The sequence below is a fragment of the Gobio gobio genome, assembly GCF_949357685.1.
Source record: "Gobio gobio genome assembly, chromosome: 2".
NCBI lineage: Eukaryota > Metazoa > Chordata > Actinopteri > Cypriniformes > Gobionidae > Gobio > Gobio gobio.
In genome coordinates, this window is record NC_137098.1 from 61,932,607 (window position 1) to 61,952,975 (window position 20,369).

The window sequence follows — 20,369 nt, forward strand, 5'->3', positions numbered from 1 at the left end:
GTAAAGAGTGTAGAGGTAACAGCTGCTCTGCCTTCCAGGAGATTGGAGGGGGACTCCGCTGACGTCCTCTGAGTCTCCCTCAAGGAGAAACACGCATATCGACAAAAACAAGTAGGGCGCCTTGGATCCACGCTGGTTGCTTTCGTGGAAATGTTTTGACGTTTTGCTGCCTGCATTACGCGGACAGACGAGCGCGTGCGTTTTGACATCCTCGATGCATTCTCTTCCCATCATCCATGTTCCTGGATATACGGCCATAATAATGATAACAACAACCTCCTCATCACAGTGAAGGTGATGAAGCTGGTGGCCAAAATGGTCAGAACCGAGAGACTATTTGAGAAAATATGCATGCACTTGATGTGTGAAGGGCAAGAAGGAGACGGAGAATGCGGGTGGGTAATGTGGCGTTGATCATGCGACTTCGCCCAGGCTGCCGCTCTCGAGAAACCGTATCGGGACCAGCGGCGGATGGGCTGACTTACCCGCAGGGGAAGACCCGGACGAGGGCCGCCACATCCTGAAGCGCCCCCCGGCCAACCCCGGGGTGTCTCCGCGGGGACGGAGCGAAGATGCAGGAGGCGACGGCAGATGGAGAGGAGCCCATTCTGAACGGAGCTGGGAGGGAAGAGGTGAGACGAGGGCGTGTATTTGTTCAAATTCTATACTATTTTTGAGTTAACATGTACAGGTGCGTTGTTATTATTTAGTACAAGCTGTATAGCACAGAAGACGGTCACGACGTGTATGGCAAGCCACTTTAACATGTATACAAATAATAGTTTTTTTTTGTTTTTGTTTTTTTTTATAAATAAAGCTAACTATTTGATACTAGTACTTATTCCAATAGTATAATTTATTCCAGTATTACTAGTTCTTATTCATTAGATCTAGTATCATTGTAATACTATGCCATTTGTTACTAACTTTTTTATCTGGTTTCAGTTTACTTTTGTTATTAGTTTACTTGTAATATGCAGTGATTACAGAACAACTTATTTATAGTAAAAAATAAAAGTTAGCAACAATAGAAATAGTGGTAACACTTTACAATACGGTTTCATTAGTTAACATGAACTAATAACGATCTGCACTTCTACAGCGTTTATTAATCTTTGTTAATTTGGCCCCACTTTATATTAGGTGGCCTTAAGTACAATGTACTTATATAAAAAAATAAGTACAATGTACTTACTGTGTTCAAATTGTATTGCAAAGCACTTTCTGATATTGCGGTGGGATACGGGTAGGGTAAGGAACAGGTGTGATGGTATGGGTAAGTTTAAGGGTAAGGTTAGGTGTAAGAGAAGTGTCAACTGTGTCATTACAAATGTAACTACAGAAATTAATTACAGATGTAATTACATGCAGGTATTTAAAAAAAATGTAAGTACAATGTAAAATCATGTATGTACACAATAAGTGCATTGTATCAAGTTTGATTAATTAAAATGTTAGTACATAGTAGTTAAGGCCACCTAATATAAAGTGGGTCCGTTAATTTCAACATTTACTAATACATTATTCAAATCAAAAGTTGTATTTGTTAACATTAGTTAATGCACTGTGAACTAACACGAACAAACCATGAACAGCTGTATTTTTATTAGCTAACTTTGACAAAGATTAATAAATACTGTAACAAGTGTATTGCTCATGATAGTTAATACATTAACTAATGTTAACACATTAGACCTTATTCTAAAGTGTTAAGTGAAAACTGAGATGGATACCAATAACAATGTAAATAGTTACTGGTAACTAAAGAATAAGTAATGGTACCTGAGAATTGAAATTTAACTAATTAAATATTGGCTAGTAACTAATAAAAAATGTGAAGATACTAGTTACTATTGGATAACTTATTAGTAATTACAAAAAATATGCTCTAGTAGCATTACAATAGATAATAGTTGGTTTTAATGAATAAATGCCATGAGCTAAATAAAACAGCTTGCCATATAATGTGATCAAGCTGCACTCTGACAAGTTTTTCAGGCTCATAATTGTATTAGTGTCTAATAATGAGGCCTGTTTACCATTGCTATATCTATCCATAAACAAACATGCTGCGTTATATTGCCTGTTAGCCATGTGCTTTTATCTCTGCACTGCACCTTAATCTGGCTCTTTTCTCTTTAAAAAAAGTGATCATATTGGCACAATATGCTCTTGTACAAAAAGTGCGGTGGTGGTATCAGATACTTAAACCGTGGTACTGAATGATTGCCATGTTCACATGCCATGGTGTTTACACTTTATTTTAAGGTACTGTTTGGAGGTGCTTCTCTCCACAAATGCTCTAAATTGGTATTCCACAGTTTTAGGTTTTCTCTTCTGAGGTTAATAATCATAAGATGTTGCCAAAGAAAGTGTGGCACCCAGTATAAGTAATGCAATGGTGTGTTATAAAGTGATGCTCATCTTTTCCCTCAGGTCTTGGCAGAGCATTTCCCTTGGGGCTGTTTTTTTTTTACTGTCAGCCGCCTTGGCAACGTCTATTTCTCGCTCTGTCATTTTGTTTGCCCCTGTAGCTCTTTCCCGTTCACATTTATCATGCTCTTCCGTCTGATAGATGTCCTCTCACTGGTACAACATCTGATCAAAGGAGGTCTGTGTTATTTCAAGGCAGATAATGACTTCGGCTCGGTCAACATATCTGTGACAAAGCTCAAGACCAGAGTCAGCACTGACCTCCAGGCCCTCTATATTAACAAACTACAGCATTTCTCTCTCTCTCTCTCTCTCTCTCTCGCTCTCTCGCTCTCTCTCTCGCTCCCCCCCCCCCTCTCTCCCTCTATTTATTCATTGGTGCTGAGTTAACCTCCTGTCTCTTGTTACATGAAGATCAATAGAAATGGAGACAGCTTGAAGGGAAGAAAGCTGTGAGTCATATCAGAAATGCAGTTTTAAATTAATTTGGATGGCAGCAGGAATAGGCTACAACAGACAGTGTGCTATTTCTGTAGATTTCAGTATGGCATTAGTGTGGCACAGGCTGTTGAAGGATAATGAAAGACTGAAGTCGAGTGAAAGATGCTGACAGACTATCTGGCTTTTACATTTCGCACTACCTTCCAACATATTTATCTCTCTGTAAAGATATCATATTCCTTCTTTAACCAATATTTTTCTACGTATTGGGTTCTCTCTCCTGCATGACAGCCCTTCCTATTTCCGTTAATGTCTATTATCCAAACCACAAATTCCGAATTGTAAGATTGAAGCCACTATGACAGGACATAATCTTCTTGCTACTTCACTCAAATGCTAATTTAAGAATTTGTGGTTTAGTTAATAGAAAAAGACTGAAAGGAAAAAGGAAGAGAGAAGTTCATAATGAAGAGTGTTCAAAAAAGAGTGTGCAAATGCACATATAAAAGCTAGAAAGAGCAATTTTCTTTTGTTTAAAGTTAAAAAAGTTTAAGTTTTCAAGTATTAAATAATTACAATCATAACTTTGAAATAACTTGCAAGAGTAGGTTGGTTATTAAAAAAAATTGCGAAATTAGTAGTAAGTGTTGTCATGGTCATGGCAGGTTTCTTTGAATGCATCATATGAATGAATTGAAAAGTGTAACGAACATGCAAGCAACAGTGGTGTTGGTTGACTTTAAATGCCATAAAAATGCTTTAAAAATGTTAAATACAGTATATTGTAATAATTTGCATGAGATCAATTATGCTTAAAATAATGTTCCATAATAAAATGGCAGTCAGGGCTTCTGAACAAGTGTTAGCCTACCCTTTCTGACAATTGCACTAAAAAGTACTTGTCTGGAATCCAATGGCTGTAGTAAGGTAATTAAGTCTCTTTTGCAACCTAATGTGATTGTAATTTATTGCAGGCCAGGCCAAGAGTGTTGTGTAATTTAACCATACTTTTAAGTAATTAAGTTATTTTTCTCCAGGCAATTTTCTACCCAGGAAAAAATGTTTTTTTAAATGGTAGACCAAATGCTCACTCTCATCTTCTCTCTGTCCTCACCTCTCTGCAGCAGCGTCCGGTGAAGCAGTCCTTGGCTGCCTCTCTGTGTCGAGAGTCTCACTGGAAGTGTCTTCTCCTCACTCTGCTCATGTTCGGCTGTTTTGGCACGCTGGCCTGGTGCAAGCTGTGCAAAGTTCCAGTGCTCGCTCCGACAGAGCCCGAGGCTGCGGTTGTGGAGCCTGGTGACCCCTTTACGACCTCAGCTAGTTCTGGTGTCTACATCCCCCTAGAAGTGGATCTGGATAGTCCCTGTTCCAGTGGCTACATTTATATTCCTCTCGCTTTCCTGGCCATGCTGTACGTGGTCTACCTGGTGGAATGCTGGCACTGCTACTCCAAGACGGCCATGTTGGCTCAAGCAGAGGTGGCCGAGGTGTATGAGCGCGTGCAGAGGCTGCAGCAAGCAACACCGTGCATCTGGTGGAAGGCCATCAGTTACCACTACGTGCGACGGACAAGACAGGTGACGCGCTATCGCAACGGGGATGCCTATACCTCTACGCAAGTGTATCACGAGCGTGTAAACACACATGCGGCGAGCTCCGAGTTTGATTATGGGAGGTACGGCGTCAAAGACGTTTCGAAGGAGTTAAGGGGTCTAATGGATCACCCAGCCGTACGGCTGCGCTTCACCAAATGCTTCAGTTTTGCTAGTGCCCGAGCGGAGGCTGCCTACCTGACCCAGCGTGCACGTTTCTTTGGTGAAAATGAAGGACTTGATGATTACATGGAGGCACGGGAGGGAATGCATTTGAAAAATGTGGATTTCCGTGAGCACATCCTAGCTTTCCCAGACCCAGCCAGACAGCCCTGGTACGCCAGGCGTAAAGTTTTCTGGCTGGCCTCAGCTCTGCTCCTGTCCTGGCCGCTTCGGGTTGTCGCGGAGTATGGCACCGCGTATGTGCACTACCACGTAGAGAAACTTTTTGGCGATGCTGATGATAATAATAGGGGTGACGTAACTGAAAACACTGGCGGCATCGAGAATGGAAACGGACCTAGCACTGGATCGAGCTATCGAGCCATTTCACGAGTCAATACGGTGGACATGACGGAGCTGGAATGGCACATTCGCTGCAACCAGCAGTTGGTGCCCAGCTACTCTGAGGCCCTGTTGATGGATCCCGGTTTGGGCGCCAACCAAGATACCAACAATCCTCCAGCCGGGCAGGGGACTAACTCGACAGCGAGTGGCCCTTCTTATCCAGTGGCCTTCTCTTCGGCTTACTTGCTCCAGAACTGTCCTCGTTGCCGCCGCACCACAAGCAGTGCTTCCCTGCCCTCCCGATTAAGAGGGCCGACTGCAGCCCTGCTGAGTGGTACCATGGCTGGGATGAGAGCTAGTGCATCCGGAGGTGGTCCCGGAGGCCCGGGGCGGCTGGTTCTGAGCAGGAGCGGCTTCTCATTAGGGCGGCTCCAGGCTTCTCGCCCGTCATCCCTCTTCCACTCCCGAAGTGTAGGTGGAGGACTAGCAGCAAGAGGAGAAGACGCAAGTGGTGGAGGTGGTTTCTTAGGTTTGGGAGCTAGACAAGACGAAGAGAGCAGAAGAGTGCTGGAGGGAGAGGGTGATGAGGATGAGGAGGTGGTGAATGTGGTGGAAAGAGAAGAAGAAGAAGGTGAGGGAGATGGGGAAGAAAGAGAGCAACAAGAGGATGCAGAAGAAGGGGAAGCAAGGGAAAGAGACAGACCTCCTACATATCAGGACGCCCTTTTCTTCCCAGTGTTGATTGTGCATGGAGAGGAGAGTTGCCATTCAGGTGAGGACATTTCCTGAAGACACTAATCCCCCATCAAAAAGTGCATTGAAGAGAATTGGAAATATACAATGTGAAGGAAGAAAGTCATTTGTCAATTGACCCTTCACTAAGCTCCATCCCCTTTGGTCAATGTGGCCATCTCAGACAAGCTTAAAATATATATAGAACTGAGGCAAATGCAAATCACAGGAAACTGAAGAGACGCATCTCATTTGTAAGAGATATTTGTTTAATGATCTGGAAAAGAATAATATACAGTTTGTGCAACTATTATAAGTGACCTGACAACGTTTTTACCATAATTTCTGTAAAACTGCATTTAAAACTATTCCATCACACAGCTTCTCTATAGAATTTCATAAGAAATGTGTAAAAGCTTGTCTGAGGAAAATGGCAACAGTTGCTAAAGCGGGATTGGCCGGTCATTTTTTAAGACGACGCTTAGAGTCAGTTTAAGACCCAATTTGAGAACGAGAATGCATAAATTGACAAAGAAAAGTATCAGACACCTCTTGTAAACAATGTCTGACGTTAATATAAACTTATCTATGCAACAACAACAAAAAGCAAGAGAGTGTTTCTAAACTTTAAGGGGATACAAAGAAGAACTTCCAATATCCTCCTCTGGTCATGGAGCAAAAAGCACCAAAAGACATGCTACCGAAAGACAAGACCATTGGAAAAGCTTCCAAAGATCATGAAGAGAACAGCACAGTTCATCAAGGGGAATGTCACTTATATATACATGGCCAACATATAGCTGTGTTCCACAAGTCAAAAAAAGATTTTGTTTTATAAAAAAAAAAAGAGAGAGAGAGAGAGAGAAGAACCTCATAAACTTGCACAAAATGTTGGGATTCAACTTCTCGAGACATTTCATTGTAACTGTTTTTTATTTCATAATTCCCTCACTGCATCTGCTGCTCTTATTTGACTAAACTAATGGATTCCATTATTATTGCAGGGAGTATAATCATATTAAAGGTGCAGTATGTGATTTCTTTCAAAATCTGTTGATATTTGAAATCAACTCAAACAAACACACCCCTCCCTTCATTGCTCCGCCCCAAAATGCACGAACACCCACTGCGAGAGTGTCTCTTTTATCATAGCAGAAGCAAAATAATGCTGGACATTTCCTGAAGACACTAATCCCCCATCAAAATGTGCATTTGTCATCTTCAATAAAGTAAAGGTGACAAACGAACGACAAGGAAGCACAAAAAAAAACTTAACGTACAGTACACCGGAGTAAATACAAGCAAGAGTTTGTTGTTAGTTTCCAGCAGCTCCTGACAAACAATGACACTCAGAACTGTCCTGTTACTAAAGCCGGGGTGTCCAAAGTCAGTCCTGGAGGGCCACTGTCCTACAGAGTTTAGCTCCAGCTTGCCTCAAACCTGCCTGGAAGTTTCTAGTATGCCTAGTAAGGCCTTGATTAGCTGTTTCAGGTGTGTTTAATTGGGGTTAGAGCTAAACTCTGCAGGACAGTGGCCCTCCAGGAATGACTTTGGGCACCCCTGCTTTAGTAACAGGACGGTTCTGAGCAGTGTTGGGGGTAACGCATTACAAGTTACTTGAGTTAAGTAATCAGATTACTTTTTCAAGTAATTAGTAAAGTAACGCATTACTTTTAAAATTTACAACAATATCTGAGTTACTTTTTCACATTTATTTGACTGGCAGCTCTCCCGTCCTCATGTTGAGTAAGCGCAGAGGCGTTGTGTGTAAACATGTCATTGTCTCACTTGCACAGTAAAGATTCAGTACTTCTCAAAATGAATAAAATCAGTCAAGTGCAAAATCAGAATACTATGCAAACCTCCAATAATTAAATGTTAAATAAAACTAATATGTTTATGCATTTAATCTACCTTTATTGACCAATATCTTGCTGCTGACCTTTGATGATTCAGTTAAACCATGAGCAAAAATTACTAGATTTTTTGTTTTTATTGGTAAAACTTTTTTCTCCTGCATCCTCTACTGTTCATGCGTGAATTAGCATTTTTACTTCAGCCTGATGCTGCGTTCACACCAAACGCGAATAGAGCGTCAAAATAATAATAATAATTTGTTACATTTATATAGCGCTTTTCTAGGCACTCAAAGCGCTTGGATGATGCGACGGCAGCCATATTGTGCCAGTACGCCCACAACACACCAGCTGATTGGTGGAGAGGAGACAGATTGATGATACCAATCGTATATATATATAGGGATGATTAGGAGACCATGATGGACAGAGGCCAATGGGCAAATTTGGCCAGGATGCCGGGGTTACACTCCTACTCTTTATCAATGGGCAACCTGGGATTTTTAATGACCACAGAGAGTCAGGACCTCGGTTTAACGTCTCATCCGAAGGACGGTGCTTGTTACAGTATAGTGTCCCCATCACTACACTGGGGTGTTAGGACCCACACAGACCACAGGGTGAGCGCCCCCTGCTGGCCTCACTAACACCTCTACCAGCAGCAAACTAGTTTTCCCAGTTGGTCTCCCTTCCAGGTACTAACCAGGCTCAGCCCTGCTTAGCTTCAGTGGAAAACCAGTCTTGGGCTACAGGGTGATATGGCTGCTGGCACAGGGTGATATGTCTACTGCGTCTAGTTGGACGCTTGAACATTTTGAATCCATTTGCGCGTCTACAGTGAATTGGACGTGCGTATAAATCGAGCTTTTGAAGCGAAATAGACACGCGTTCAAGGCGAAATATGTCATAGAACACCATATAATAGAAATATGTCATAAACACCACTCTGCCTCTTTTCATCTTCATTAAAAATATATATTAAACATTAATAGCCACACAAATGTGGTCCAGGCAACTCCTTCATTATCTTCACTGCATGGATATTTAAATATCCTTAAAAAATAAAGTTATGAAACTTCTCTTTGCCCTCAGTCAAAACGATTTGGCAGACAACAAACGATAGATTCATGACACCAAAGACCGCCCGTTAGATCCACACAAGACGAACCACTACAGGACATCAGAGCCAGTGGCAAACGTCAGAAGGACTGGCTGAGGAAAGGCTGCTCTCACTGGGGTTAATGAACACTGAGCGCCCGGTGATCGCCTGGATCTCAAACTCCAAAAACGCAAGATAATTTTTTTAAATAGGCGCTTTCTTTATAAATAAACCACAGATTTGAGCTTTAAACAACTACATTCTCACCTGAAATAGTCTTAAAACTACATTTTGTGACACAGTAGTATTTTTAAATTATGCAGGGTTTCTCATCACATCACTTTACCACGTGATCACAGCGAGCAGGCTCCTAATTAATTAACGCGGTTTAATTAATTTATTAAGTAACGATTAAATTGTCGCCAAAGTTCAGATTTTTCAACTTGGGACGTGCGAATGAGGCGGAATCGTGTCCATCGCGCTGCAGGACCTCCAGACGCACGTCAATGCGCTTTTCCATTGACTTAACATGGATATCACTTGCGCCAGACGCTGTAATGCTGCGTTCACACCGAACGCGAATAGGCGTATGATTTCAATTTTGGTATGAAGAGGTCTTTACCTTTGCACAAAAAAAATAACTTTTTGTTAAAAAAAAAAACTAAACAAGCCCAGGTGAGAAAAAGTAAAGCAAAAGTAACACAAAAGTAATGTAACGTATTACTTTTCTCAAAAAGTAACTAAGTAACTCAATAAGTTACTTTTTAAGGGAGTAACGCAATATTGTAATGCATTACATTTTCAAAGTAACTTTCCCCAACACGGGTTCTGAGTGTCATTGTTTGTCTGGAGCTGCTGGAAACTAACAACAAACTCTTGCTTGTATTTACTCCGGTGTACTGTACGCTAACTTTTTAGGATTGGATCAGGATTGGACACCCCTGTACTAAAGCTCACATTACAACAACAGCATATCTTAATTATGTGAGAGAGCATAACTAATGTTACTCATGTGTGGAGCTGAAACAACACAACCTCTGCGTCCCTTTTCAGGCCTTCCCGCTTCAGTCTCTCCAGCGCTGGAAAGCTTTTCTAATATTAACACGGGTCCTAAAGCTCTTGCCTGATCATAACCCAGTGATATTCCTCTGAGCTTTTCTCTTTTGTAATGTCTCTCAGCCATCTCTCTTTCTACAGTCTTTCTTCAAATCTCCCTCTTGCTCACACTCTCTCCTCCCTCCCATCATGAGTGGACACGCCCCTTACTGCTGATTGGCTCACTCTCTGTCCTCCCCCATCATGAGTGGACACACCCCCTACTGCTGATTGGCTCACTCTCTCCTCCCTCCCATCATGAGTGGACACGCCCCTTACTGCTGATTGGCTCACTCTGTCCTCCCCCATCATGAGTAGAAAAACTTGTAGCCAATCATAGCAAACTGCTGTGATTTTTCTCACTTTCTTATGATTGGCTCACTCTCTCCTCCCCCATCATGAGTGGACACGCCCCCTACTGCTGATTGGCTACAAGTTTGTTGTGCTGCTCTGTCCGATCCACTTTTAACAGCGTTTTTTCAAAATTTGCTTACTGCACCTTTAAGCCTTTTTGTTTTTTTGCAGGCTTGCAAGCCCCAGTAATACATTTTTTGTTCGCTTATCAGAAAACTAGTAAAAGTATGTGGAGATCATACAGCATTAAATCTTGCATTTGTGAGGTGCTGTTATCTCATTGTGTTCACTGTATGTATTTTATATTTATTGTTTGTTAGTCAGTAATTGTTTATTTCTACAACAGCATATCACCAACTTTGCCTCATGAAGAGTTTGAGACAGAAGAGCACTTCACAGACATAAATAATGGTGCAGCATGTCGCCCTCCATGATCGTAGCCTCTGTGCTCGTCTTCGATTGGCTGAAGTGTCATGTGAATAAATAGGCCAATTGTGGATGAGACTGCTTAGTGTGCCAAGACACATCCATCTCCTGGTAACCGTGGATCCTCGTGAGACATCTTAGTAGTGAGTTCATTGCAGCATACACATATGAATGTGTTTAATAATTGGAAATTGTGTACAACGCAAATCTTCCTACTTGTGTTATGCTGTCAAGCTTCAAATATAATCTGCGAATACACGTCGGAAGCCAAAAAGCACACGCTTTGTCTTCTCATAAGCCTAAAGCATGCAGACATGCTCTCTCAATTATCCTTTAGCAGGTCACTTAGATGTTGCAACTGTACTGCAAATAATTTAAAAACACCTTTAATTAAGAAAAAGAAAATATTTCTTGCAATACTGTCAAAATGTTCTGTCACAACGTGAATGTTGATCTAACCGTGATGTGGTGTCTGTTTAAATCACGATGAGAATGTAAAGTACGTCATAAGTATTTGATTGTGCAGCGTGTTTCATCCGTTCGCCGGTCGTTGATACCCAGACGGCTAGACTACCGGAATACTTGAATTTCTAGAAATCTGAGCTGTTTAATTGGGTGCGCAATTGTCTTCTGGTCTGGAACTCGGATGGATGATGAAAGTATTTTTTAGATTTGAGTAGCAAAAGTTTCAGGCGGTCCTGAGATCAACTGTGTGTGTTCAGCATATGTGCTTTTTCAAGGGAATGCAAATTTGTATTCAGGTTTTTTCCCCCATGTACCCTTTTGAGACTGAACCCTTTAATATTTAATAATAGTAGCATCAAAAGCAATACTTTTCTTTTTGTTGAAAATGCCCTGAATACAATAATTTCAGATGTAGCCAAATTCATTACGATATTTGTGGGATACAGTATGATTGATTTGTTCAGTTTAACTAAACAGGAGTTTTCTATTTGTCCCTCCCCAAAGTTAATAGGTTGCAAGCGAGCGAATTTTGCTGTTATGGCTCAATCAGGTTCGTCTGAATTGTCTTTTACACTAGTACAGGGATTTGGCTGGAAGTTATGAAAGAAGAATGGACGTTATGAAATATGTACTGTGTGTGTGTTGGGAGGCAGTCTGATAATAAGGATTGTCACAGCTGATGACCATGATAAACACTGATGGTGCATAATAAACTGCTTGATTTGAAATCTTATTGGTGTCCAGTTATTAATTTGTCAATTTTAAGGGTTCACCCAAAAATGAAAATTCTGTCATTAATTACTTATCCTCATGTCGTTCGACACCCGTCAGACCTCCGTTCATCTTCAGAACACAAATGAAGATATTTTAGTTGAAATCTGATGGCTCTGAAAGGCCTCCATTGGCACAATGGCACGGTTCACTCTCAAGACCCATAAAAGGTACTAAAGACGTCGTTACAAAGTCCATCTCACTACAGTGGTTCTAAAATAACTTTATGAAGCGACGAGAATAGTTTTTTTGCTCCAAAAAACCCTAAATAACGCCTTATATAGTGATGACGATTTCAAAACACGGCCTCATGAAGCTTCGAAGCGTTATGAATCAGTGAGTCGATTCAGCGATTTGAATCGCCAAAGTCACGTGATTTCAGCAGTTTGGCGGTTTGACACGCGATCCGAATCATGATTCGATTCACTGATTCATAAACCTTCGAAGCTTCATGATGCGGTGTTTTGAAATCGGTCATCACTATATAAGGCGTTATTTAGGGGTTTTTTTGCGCCAAAAACTATTCTCGTCACTTTATAAAGTTATTGTAGAACCACTGTAGTGACTAGTGAGATGGACTTTGTAACAACATCTTTAGTACCTTTTATGGGTCTTGAGAGTGTAAAGTGCATTGTGCCAATGGAGGCCTTTCAGAGCCATCAGATTTCAACTAAAATATCTTCATATGTGTTCCAAAGATTGTCCAACGACATGAGGGGAAGTAATTAGTGACAGAATTTTCATTTTTGGGTTAACTAACCCTTTAACTGGTTATTTAGTTTATTTAGTTGTGGTTTTAAATTCAATTCAGATCAAACTGTGCTTTTAAAATGCCCCTATTATGCTATTTTAAAGGCTTTTTGTTTTGGAGGTCTCCTACAACTGGTTTACATGCATCAGAGGTTAGAAAAACGCGTTCATTTTCTCATAATTGCATCTCACCTCATTTTTCAATGATGATTTAGTCTCTCTAAACCACTCCTTTCCGGGAGATTACTCTGCTCTAATTGATCAGACACTTTACATATTGCCTCACATTCACCCATTCATACACAGACGGCGGTGTCAGCCATGCAAGGCGCCATCCAGCTCGTCGGGAGCAGCTGGGGTTAGGTGTCTTGCTCATGGACACCTCGACACTTGGTCAGGTGGAACCGGGGATCGAACCACCAACCTTCCGGTTTGTAGACAAACTACATGAACCACTGAGCCACTGCAAGGCACTGTAAGGATAATAAAAAATCGCTTCGAAAATAGCAGACAAAAAATGAAGGCATATTACATGAACTTAATGTCTAATGTTAAAGTTTGTTTTTATGTTTATTCTCATTGGAAGCAGGACTTGCCGACATCTTGGAAGTGATGTCAAATGACGCGTCTCGCTGAGGTCGAGGTCCATTGATGTACCCTGAGTTCACACGCCGAATGTCCGACTTTGAGCGACGTTCCAGATGTTATTCATAGAAGGAGGTGGGAAAAATTCAAATTCCAATCTTTCTGGAACGCTGTATTAGGCAAACCGCCTGACTCACACATCCTCCGTGTTTGTAGTTTTTAACACTTTTTAACCATGTTTGTAGTTCTAATTGAATCCTCGTCCAACTCGCAATGGGTTGTGGGCAATATTAGCCATTAGTGTGTTCACGGGTCTGGGAAAAGGTAGACCATCCGGGTATCTTTGTAAAACTCTTTTCAACATACTACGATTTGGGACGCACTAAAACTAGTTAGGACGGAGAGTATACGAATTGGGACGCAATCAGTTTGAGGTACATTATACGATGTTGTAACTGTGATTCCTCACCATCAGCATTTACAGGTTTATGTCCATCATGTGTATATTTCTAATTTATTATGCGGGAACTGTACCGATAACGGTGCATATGTTAGCCAAGCACTGACCTGAAAGACTGATTAATGGACAATTGTTGGTAATAGTGAAAAAACTATTTCAGTAAGACCGTAATAACATGAGTGACCTACAGAGTATAAAACACAAAACTATGTATTTTGAACACCCGGTAGAAAATGTATACATCAATAATTATTCATACTTACAGGTTGTGATTCTGAGGAGCAAGCTAAGTGGGTACTGACCCATCTTTAATGGATAAGCGTTTTGTAAATCCCATTTAGAAATTAGACCTCACTGAGATTTGAGAAGCAATTGTCAGGAGGTTATACTGCTGTTATTGTATCGCTGTGGTAATTTTAACCACTGACTCTTCACATCATCATCCTTAAAAAGTGTTTACAAAGAGAGAGCAAAAAACAGCGTCTTGACATGTACACAACACAGCTTCAGCGTTTGAGGGAGGATCATAGTAGACATTGTTCGCAAGCAGCCAATGAAGACCATTAGCATTATGCTAATTGTTACAAATGCAGGTCACAGAATTGAGACTGGAATTCCTGACTACTCGTTTAGGCGGTTCAGAGCCAATTCTTTCTTTTGGGAGACAATAACTTTATTTACTATGCATACTTTACAGACTGTTTACATTCACAGACACCTATATTACACACTGCATGAAAGATAATATTCGAAAAAGCATAATAAGGGCACTTTAGAAAAATAATGCTTGTGATTCATCACTGCAATCAGAAGGTCAAGCCAGATGTATTAGACCTTCATATTGCAGTGTTTGCACAATTTGTGGGAACTATTCTATATTCTGTGCAGTGTGTATGCTGTAAATGTTGATAATTGTGATGTTGATATGATATTATGACCACATGTGAGTGATTCTATAATTGGAGATGCATTTCAAAACGTAGGGAAAAAACAGTTTACTAACAGAACACAAGCCAAACACAAGTTACTTCCTTTTTGTTTTTCTTTTTCTTTTTAACGAAAGCCGATGTCTTTATAGTATTGTTTGTCAACTCTGTTACAGTCAATTCTGTTACACACTGTCCACATTGTTACTCTACCTTTGGTAACAGAGTTTGAAGGTAACAGAATTGAGACTTTTTAGCCAAAAACTCCACTTGCTAGCATAAACGCTAAGAGCACACGGCACAAATGAAATCATCATTACAAGACTTTTAAACAACCCACTGTGTGATCAGTGATGAGTTCAGTTTTACTTTTCATATTGTGGTAACAATTTTGACATTTTACACAGTAACTCTTGGTGTAAGAACTTTTTAGATTAAAATGTTTTCTCAGAGAGAGCACACACACCTTTCAGTATTTCAGATCTTATCCTTGAGGGAAAGTGACATTATTTCCAGTGTCTTACATAGTTGTCTGAGATAATTCCACCAATTTAAAGGCAACGTATGGTATAGTAACAGAATTGACGCAAGATTTTACAGTTTTATAATATTAAAGTTATTTTTTTTTAAACAATGTTGTTGTATTAGAAAAAAACTATTTAGGGCTTTTATAAATAAAATAAATTAAATATTACCAAAAGAAAAGTGAAATCAAATATTTAGATTACACTATGATACACGATTGGAAAAATACACTCACTAATTTGGACAAGAAATCATGATTTTCAGCTATATAAGACAATATCATATTGTTATGTCCTGTAACATCTTGTGATCCATGACACTGAGTAACAAATTATTAAAATAATTAAAAATATAACCTAATAATTTAATAAAAGCAGAAGAAAATTATGACTTTGGACACCAAATGTACCTGCAATTATAGAATCACCCATGCACATACAGTATCTAAAGGTTTTATTCTCAAATTGTTTGTGTTTTTTGCATAGACTGGTTTTTGGATGACCTTCATCCTTGTGCCACTGCTTAAAGGGATAGTTCACCCAAAAATTAATGACATTCTTCTTTCAGACGAATACAATCGGAGTTCACCCAAAAATTATTCCATAATCTACTAAACCTCAAGCCATCCTATAGGTATTTATGGCATTCTTCTTTCAGACAAATACAATCATAGTTATATATATATATATATATAATTTTTTTTTTTTTTAATTTTTGAAGCCCAAAAAAGTGCATCCATCCATTTTAAAAGTGCTCCAAGTAAGCGCTGCGTTTTGAACTGCGAGAGGCGTTGCGCTTTCTCCATAAATTGAATACGGAAGGCACTTTTACTTTATAACATGTTAAATATGGATATTTTTCTTACACAAACCCATCACTTCTCTTCAGAAGGTCTTTATTAACACCCCGGGGCCGTGTGGAGTACTTTTATAATGGATGGATGCACTTTTTGGGCTTCAAATTTTGGGCTGCCATTGGATTAGCCAGGATAGTTTTTAATATAACTCTGATTGTATATTTGTCTCAAAGAAGAATGTCATAAAACACCTAGGAAGGCTTGAGGGTGAGTAAATTATGGGAGAATTTTCATATTTGGGTGAACTATCCCTTTAAATTTCTTGCTTTTAAGTCAGAACCAGTATTAGTTCAGAAATAACGTTATATGGAAATGTAATCAACACCTGTTACTACATCGGATCTACAGGCTGTATTATGTCGCCATGCGGCGAGTGTTTGTATTAGTTTTTCTTAATAGCTCAGTGTAAAGCGAATTACCCACTTGTAAGAACTTTTCTGTTTTAGCGCTTAGTCTATTTCTTTTTCCATTCAAAAAAGGGGAAAAAAAATCATGTTATAAATACATAAAACATGTATCTCTCTCTCTCTCTCTCTCTCTCTCTCTCTCTCTCTCTCTCTCTCTCTCTCTCTCTCTCTCTCTCTCTCTCTCTCTCTCTCTCTCTCTCTCTCTCTCTCTCTCTCTCTCTCTCTCTCTCTCTCTCTCTCTCTTAATCCTGTCGTGTTTAATTTGAGGTGAAGTAGATTTAAACCAGTCGTTCACTCGTAAATCACGGATTTGGCAGTCCGTCACGCTGAATCTCGACAGAGACACGGCAAGCAGGAAAAACTACATGATCAAGACAGAGGGAAAAGTCTTATCTGGTGAGACTGTCTTATCTGATTCATGTGGAATGTAATTCGTGTGCTGTAAAGACTGACAACCTTTCAATGTATTTGTTATAACTTGACAAACTGCTGTTGTTTCTACACGGCCTGGTGCTTTAACAGCTAATGTTCGCAGTCAGAAAGATGAGGCTGGTGTGAGGGCGGCTGGGTAAGCCTCGGTAAGCCGCTTGATGCCCCTTCAAGCCCTGCGGATCAGACCGAGTATGTCGCTGCTGCTGCTGCTGTATTATAATAATAATAAGGGGTCACGACCCTATGGTCACGACTAATGATTGACGCATTTTCACTTTGACAGACTGTAAATGCTCCGCTGATGCCACCAAAGTCCCTAGACTGTCCTTGGCAAGTATTGAAATCATCACTTTCAGACGCAACATTAAAAAAATACAGTGACAACAGCAATAATGCTAAATATTATTACAAATTAAAATAATGTATATAATCATATATATTTATAATATACAGTATATATTATAATTTGTAATTTATTGTGATCAAAGCTGAATTCATCATTACTCCAGTCTTCAGTGTCACATGATCCTTCAGAAATCATTCTAATATGATGATTTGCTGCTCAAGAAACATTTGTTATGATCAATAACATTATAAATGTCTTCACTGTCACTTTTGATCAATTTAATGCATCCATGATAAATAAAAGTAGCCTATTAAGTTCTCACTTTTTAAATCTTACCACAAATATTTGAATGGTATCAGTTTAAGCAGCAAATCATCATATTAGAATGATTTCTGAAGGATCATGTGACACTGAAGACTGGAGGAATTATGCTGAAAATACAGCTTTGATCAAATGTTTTGATGTCAAAATATGTTAAACTAGAAATCCGTTATTTTAAATTGTAGTAATATTTCACAATATTACTGTTTTTACTGCATTTTTAATTGAATAAATGCAGCTTTGGTGAGCATGAGAGACTTCTTTCAAAACGATTATAACTCTTACCAACCTAGTGCTATAAAATGGCTAGAGCTTCTATTTTATTTTTTAATTAGAAGGCTATTTAATCACAGTGGTAAATAAATAGGCCTATCCTATGACCCATGACCACGCTCTCCTCTTTTTCGCTCTGCCAGATAGATGATGACTGAGATAGCAAAGGCCCAGACCAATTCGGTGGTGTCCAGTGTGGAGTCCATGCTGGCGGACGCTGGCCGAATACAAACCCAGTGCAAGGAGCGCAGCACGGAGCTGGCCACGGCCGCGGCGGAGCTGCACGAGGAGACCCAGAGCCTGCGGGAGCAGTGTCAGGCCACACAGCTGGACATGGCCCGCCTCCGACGGACGCTAGACCAGCTACTGGATACAAAACACGCCTATGAGGCCCGTGAGAGACAGACCCGAAAACTCAGCAAGCAGCTGTAGAGACAGGCGAAGACATTAAGTTGAGCTCAAGTAAATATCTCTGTAAAAAGTTATTTACATAATTTTCAAGTATATCAGTAAAATTTGATTAAAGCAAACACGCAGTCTAATACTCTTGTCTTGTACAAAACTATTTATTTACCGTTTGGGTGTTTGCAAACATCGATGACGTATTTTGTGGATGACAGTTCTGAAGTCTGTGGAAGCCATGGAATGAAAGAATAAAATCTCATTCTGACAAGAAAAAAATCAGACTCAATATGCTATAAATATTCAATATTCTTATATTTATAAACTCATTATAACTCAGATATAAACTTTCAGTCAAAATTGGTTCAAAGTCAGAGTTGGAAACATCTTGAAAAACATTGGTCTTGTTCCACAAATGTTGTATGTATGCAAATTGTATAATATCCAAGGCACACATTTCCAGTAAATGTGCAGTTAATTATTATATTTTATTTTCAGAAAGTTTTGGAATATTTTTCCTCTCCCCAAATTTCTCACTACCGAAACGCAATAATAAATCATTCAATAAAAAGGCTTATAATGACCTATTAAAGCTGCAATATGTAAAAATAAATTCAGTAAAATATCCTAAAACCACTAGGCCAGTGTTGTATATTTTGTTCAGTTGAGTTTAACCAAGGAACCGGGACGTGTGAGGGAGTCGCCTGTCGATTGGGTCATATCTGCGTTACCCTCAGTTTCTGGTTTATTTTGCAGAAGCGCTTTACTCTCACTGCAGTGTGAACAAGTGTCAGCAGCCGCCGAGTAAACACACAGAGTAACGTCATATCATCATCAACACACTCAGATGTATCTAATATGATAAACAGAGCTGCGTTACCTCATACTCATGACCGGAAAATCTGAAATGGCGCCGGCAACTGTTTCATAATAAAAGTCCTGCTGCTCGCGAGGCGTGTGTTGCGTTCATCTTATTAACAATCGCTCCAGCGGCCTTGCTCAGCTCCACAACACTCGGTCCTGCTCTACCTCATACTACAGTAACGCTAATAGTCACATCCATGAACATGATTTCTGCCCGAGGCCTATCCCGATTCTTTTCCCACCGGCTGTGAGGTGAAGACCACATGTCCCAATATTCTGCGCTCAAACATGGGGTCATCAAACTACGCCTTTATTTTGAACAGGCGACCTCTAGTGGATGGAAAAGTTACATAGAGCAGCTTTAAGATTTTGTTTACATCTACCATGTAAATATATTTTTTACTATTTGATTAAAAAAAATCACAGGTAAATTAATAACAATTACAATTTTAACAATATTTCAAGTAATTTATGAGATTTGTTGTATTTTGAATCCAATCTTTCTTTGTAAAAGTCATAAAGTTAGTCATACTGATTTCAAAGTTAAGGAATACGTATAGGATAGTTTGAATAAACATTGAACCAAACACTATAATAACATCTTAGTTGATTATTCAATATACTTTTTTTGTGACAAAACATCCCATGTGTCGGTCATGACTGCACATTTTCGATAGTGCCCGTAAAGTTTTGGGAGCGATCACATCACATTACAGAATTTTATCTCACATACTAGTAAAACATGAATGATTTGCATAATAAAACATACTAAAATACTTGATTTGCATAACTGTACAAACAGTTCTGGACAGAAACTACATTTTATCGAATTACCCCCCAAAAACAATTATATCACGACCGAAACTTCACCACATATTTCGGTCGTGACTGTTTCGGTAGTTACAATTTTAGATACTTTTGAGCTTAGCTCAAAGATGCTAATCAGCACATGGTTAGCTAGCACAGTTCTGAACAGTTGTACACACACAACTACATTTTATGGAATAACACCCAAAAAAGTTTGCTTAATTGCAGACAAAGGTGTTTGGTGGTGACGTTCCTTGAAGTTACACACAGATTTTCAGACTTTTGAACACATTTATCGCAATATAATGGTACATATCTACTATAAAAGAGAGGCTATGAGAACGAGAGAGAGGATTATTTCCTGATCAAAAATGTAGTAAAAATCAGTCTCAGCCAGTGGACTAAAACATTCACTGTTTTGGTGGTGACATGACAATGAGGGACACATTTTTTTACATAAAGTTATGATTTCCCAAAAATATATATTTTTAATTGAACTTCACTTAAAAATGTATTTTTTTAAAGTAACTGTAAAGTAACCTCGAACTGTTTTATTTCTTTGTTTAGCACAGTTTTCCCCCATATTGCAGATGAATAAAAAGCCCTAGGTGCAGAAAAATCCCATACATTTTAATATTAAAAAT

The 20,369-nt window shown here is 39.5% G+C and overlaps 1 protein-coding gene across 1 annotated transcript; it reads left to right on the forward strand.

The window, feature by feature from the left end:
* The first annotated feature begins 86 nt into the window (after positions 1 to 86).
* On the forward strand, positions 87 to 11,732 carry LOC307140996 (transmembrane protein 151B). The gene is made up of 3 exons (XM_079840872.1): positions 87 to 632; positions 3,999 to 5,745; positions 10,456 to 11,732. Exons 1-3 carry the CDS (start codon positions 573 to 575, stop codon positions 10,512 to 10,514), a joined length of 1,866 nt encoding a protein of 621 aa, XP_079696998.1. The 5' UTR covers positions 87 to 572; the 3' UTR covers positions 10,515 to 11,732.
* Positions 11,733 to 20,369: the final 8,637 nt, after the last annotated feature.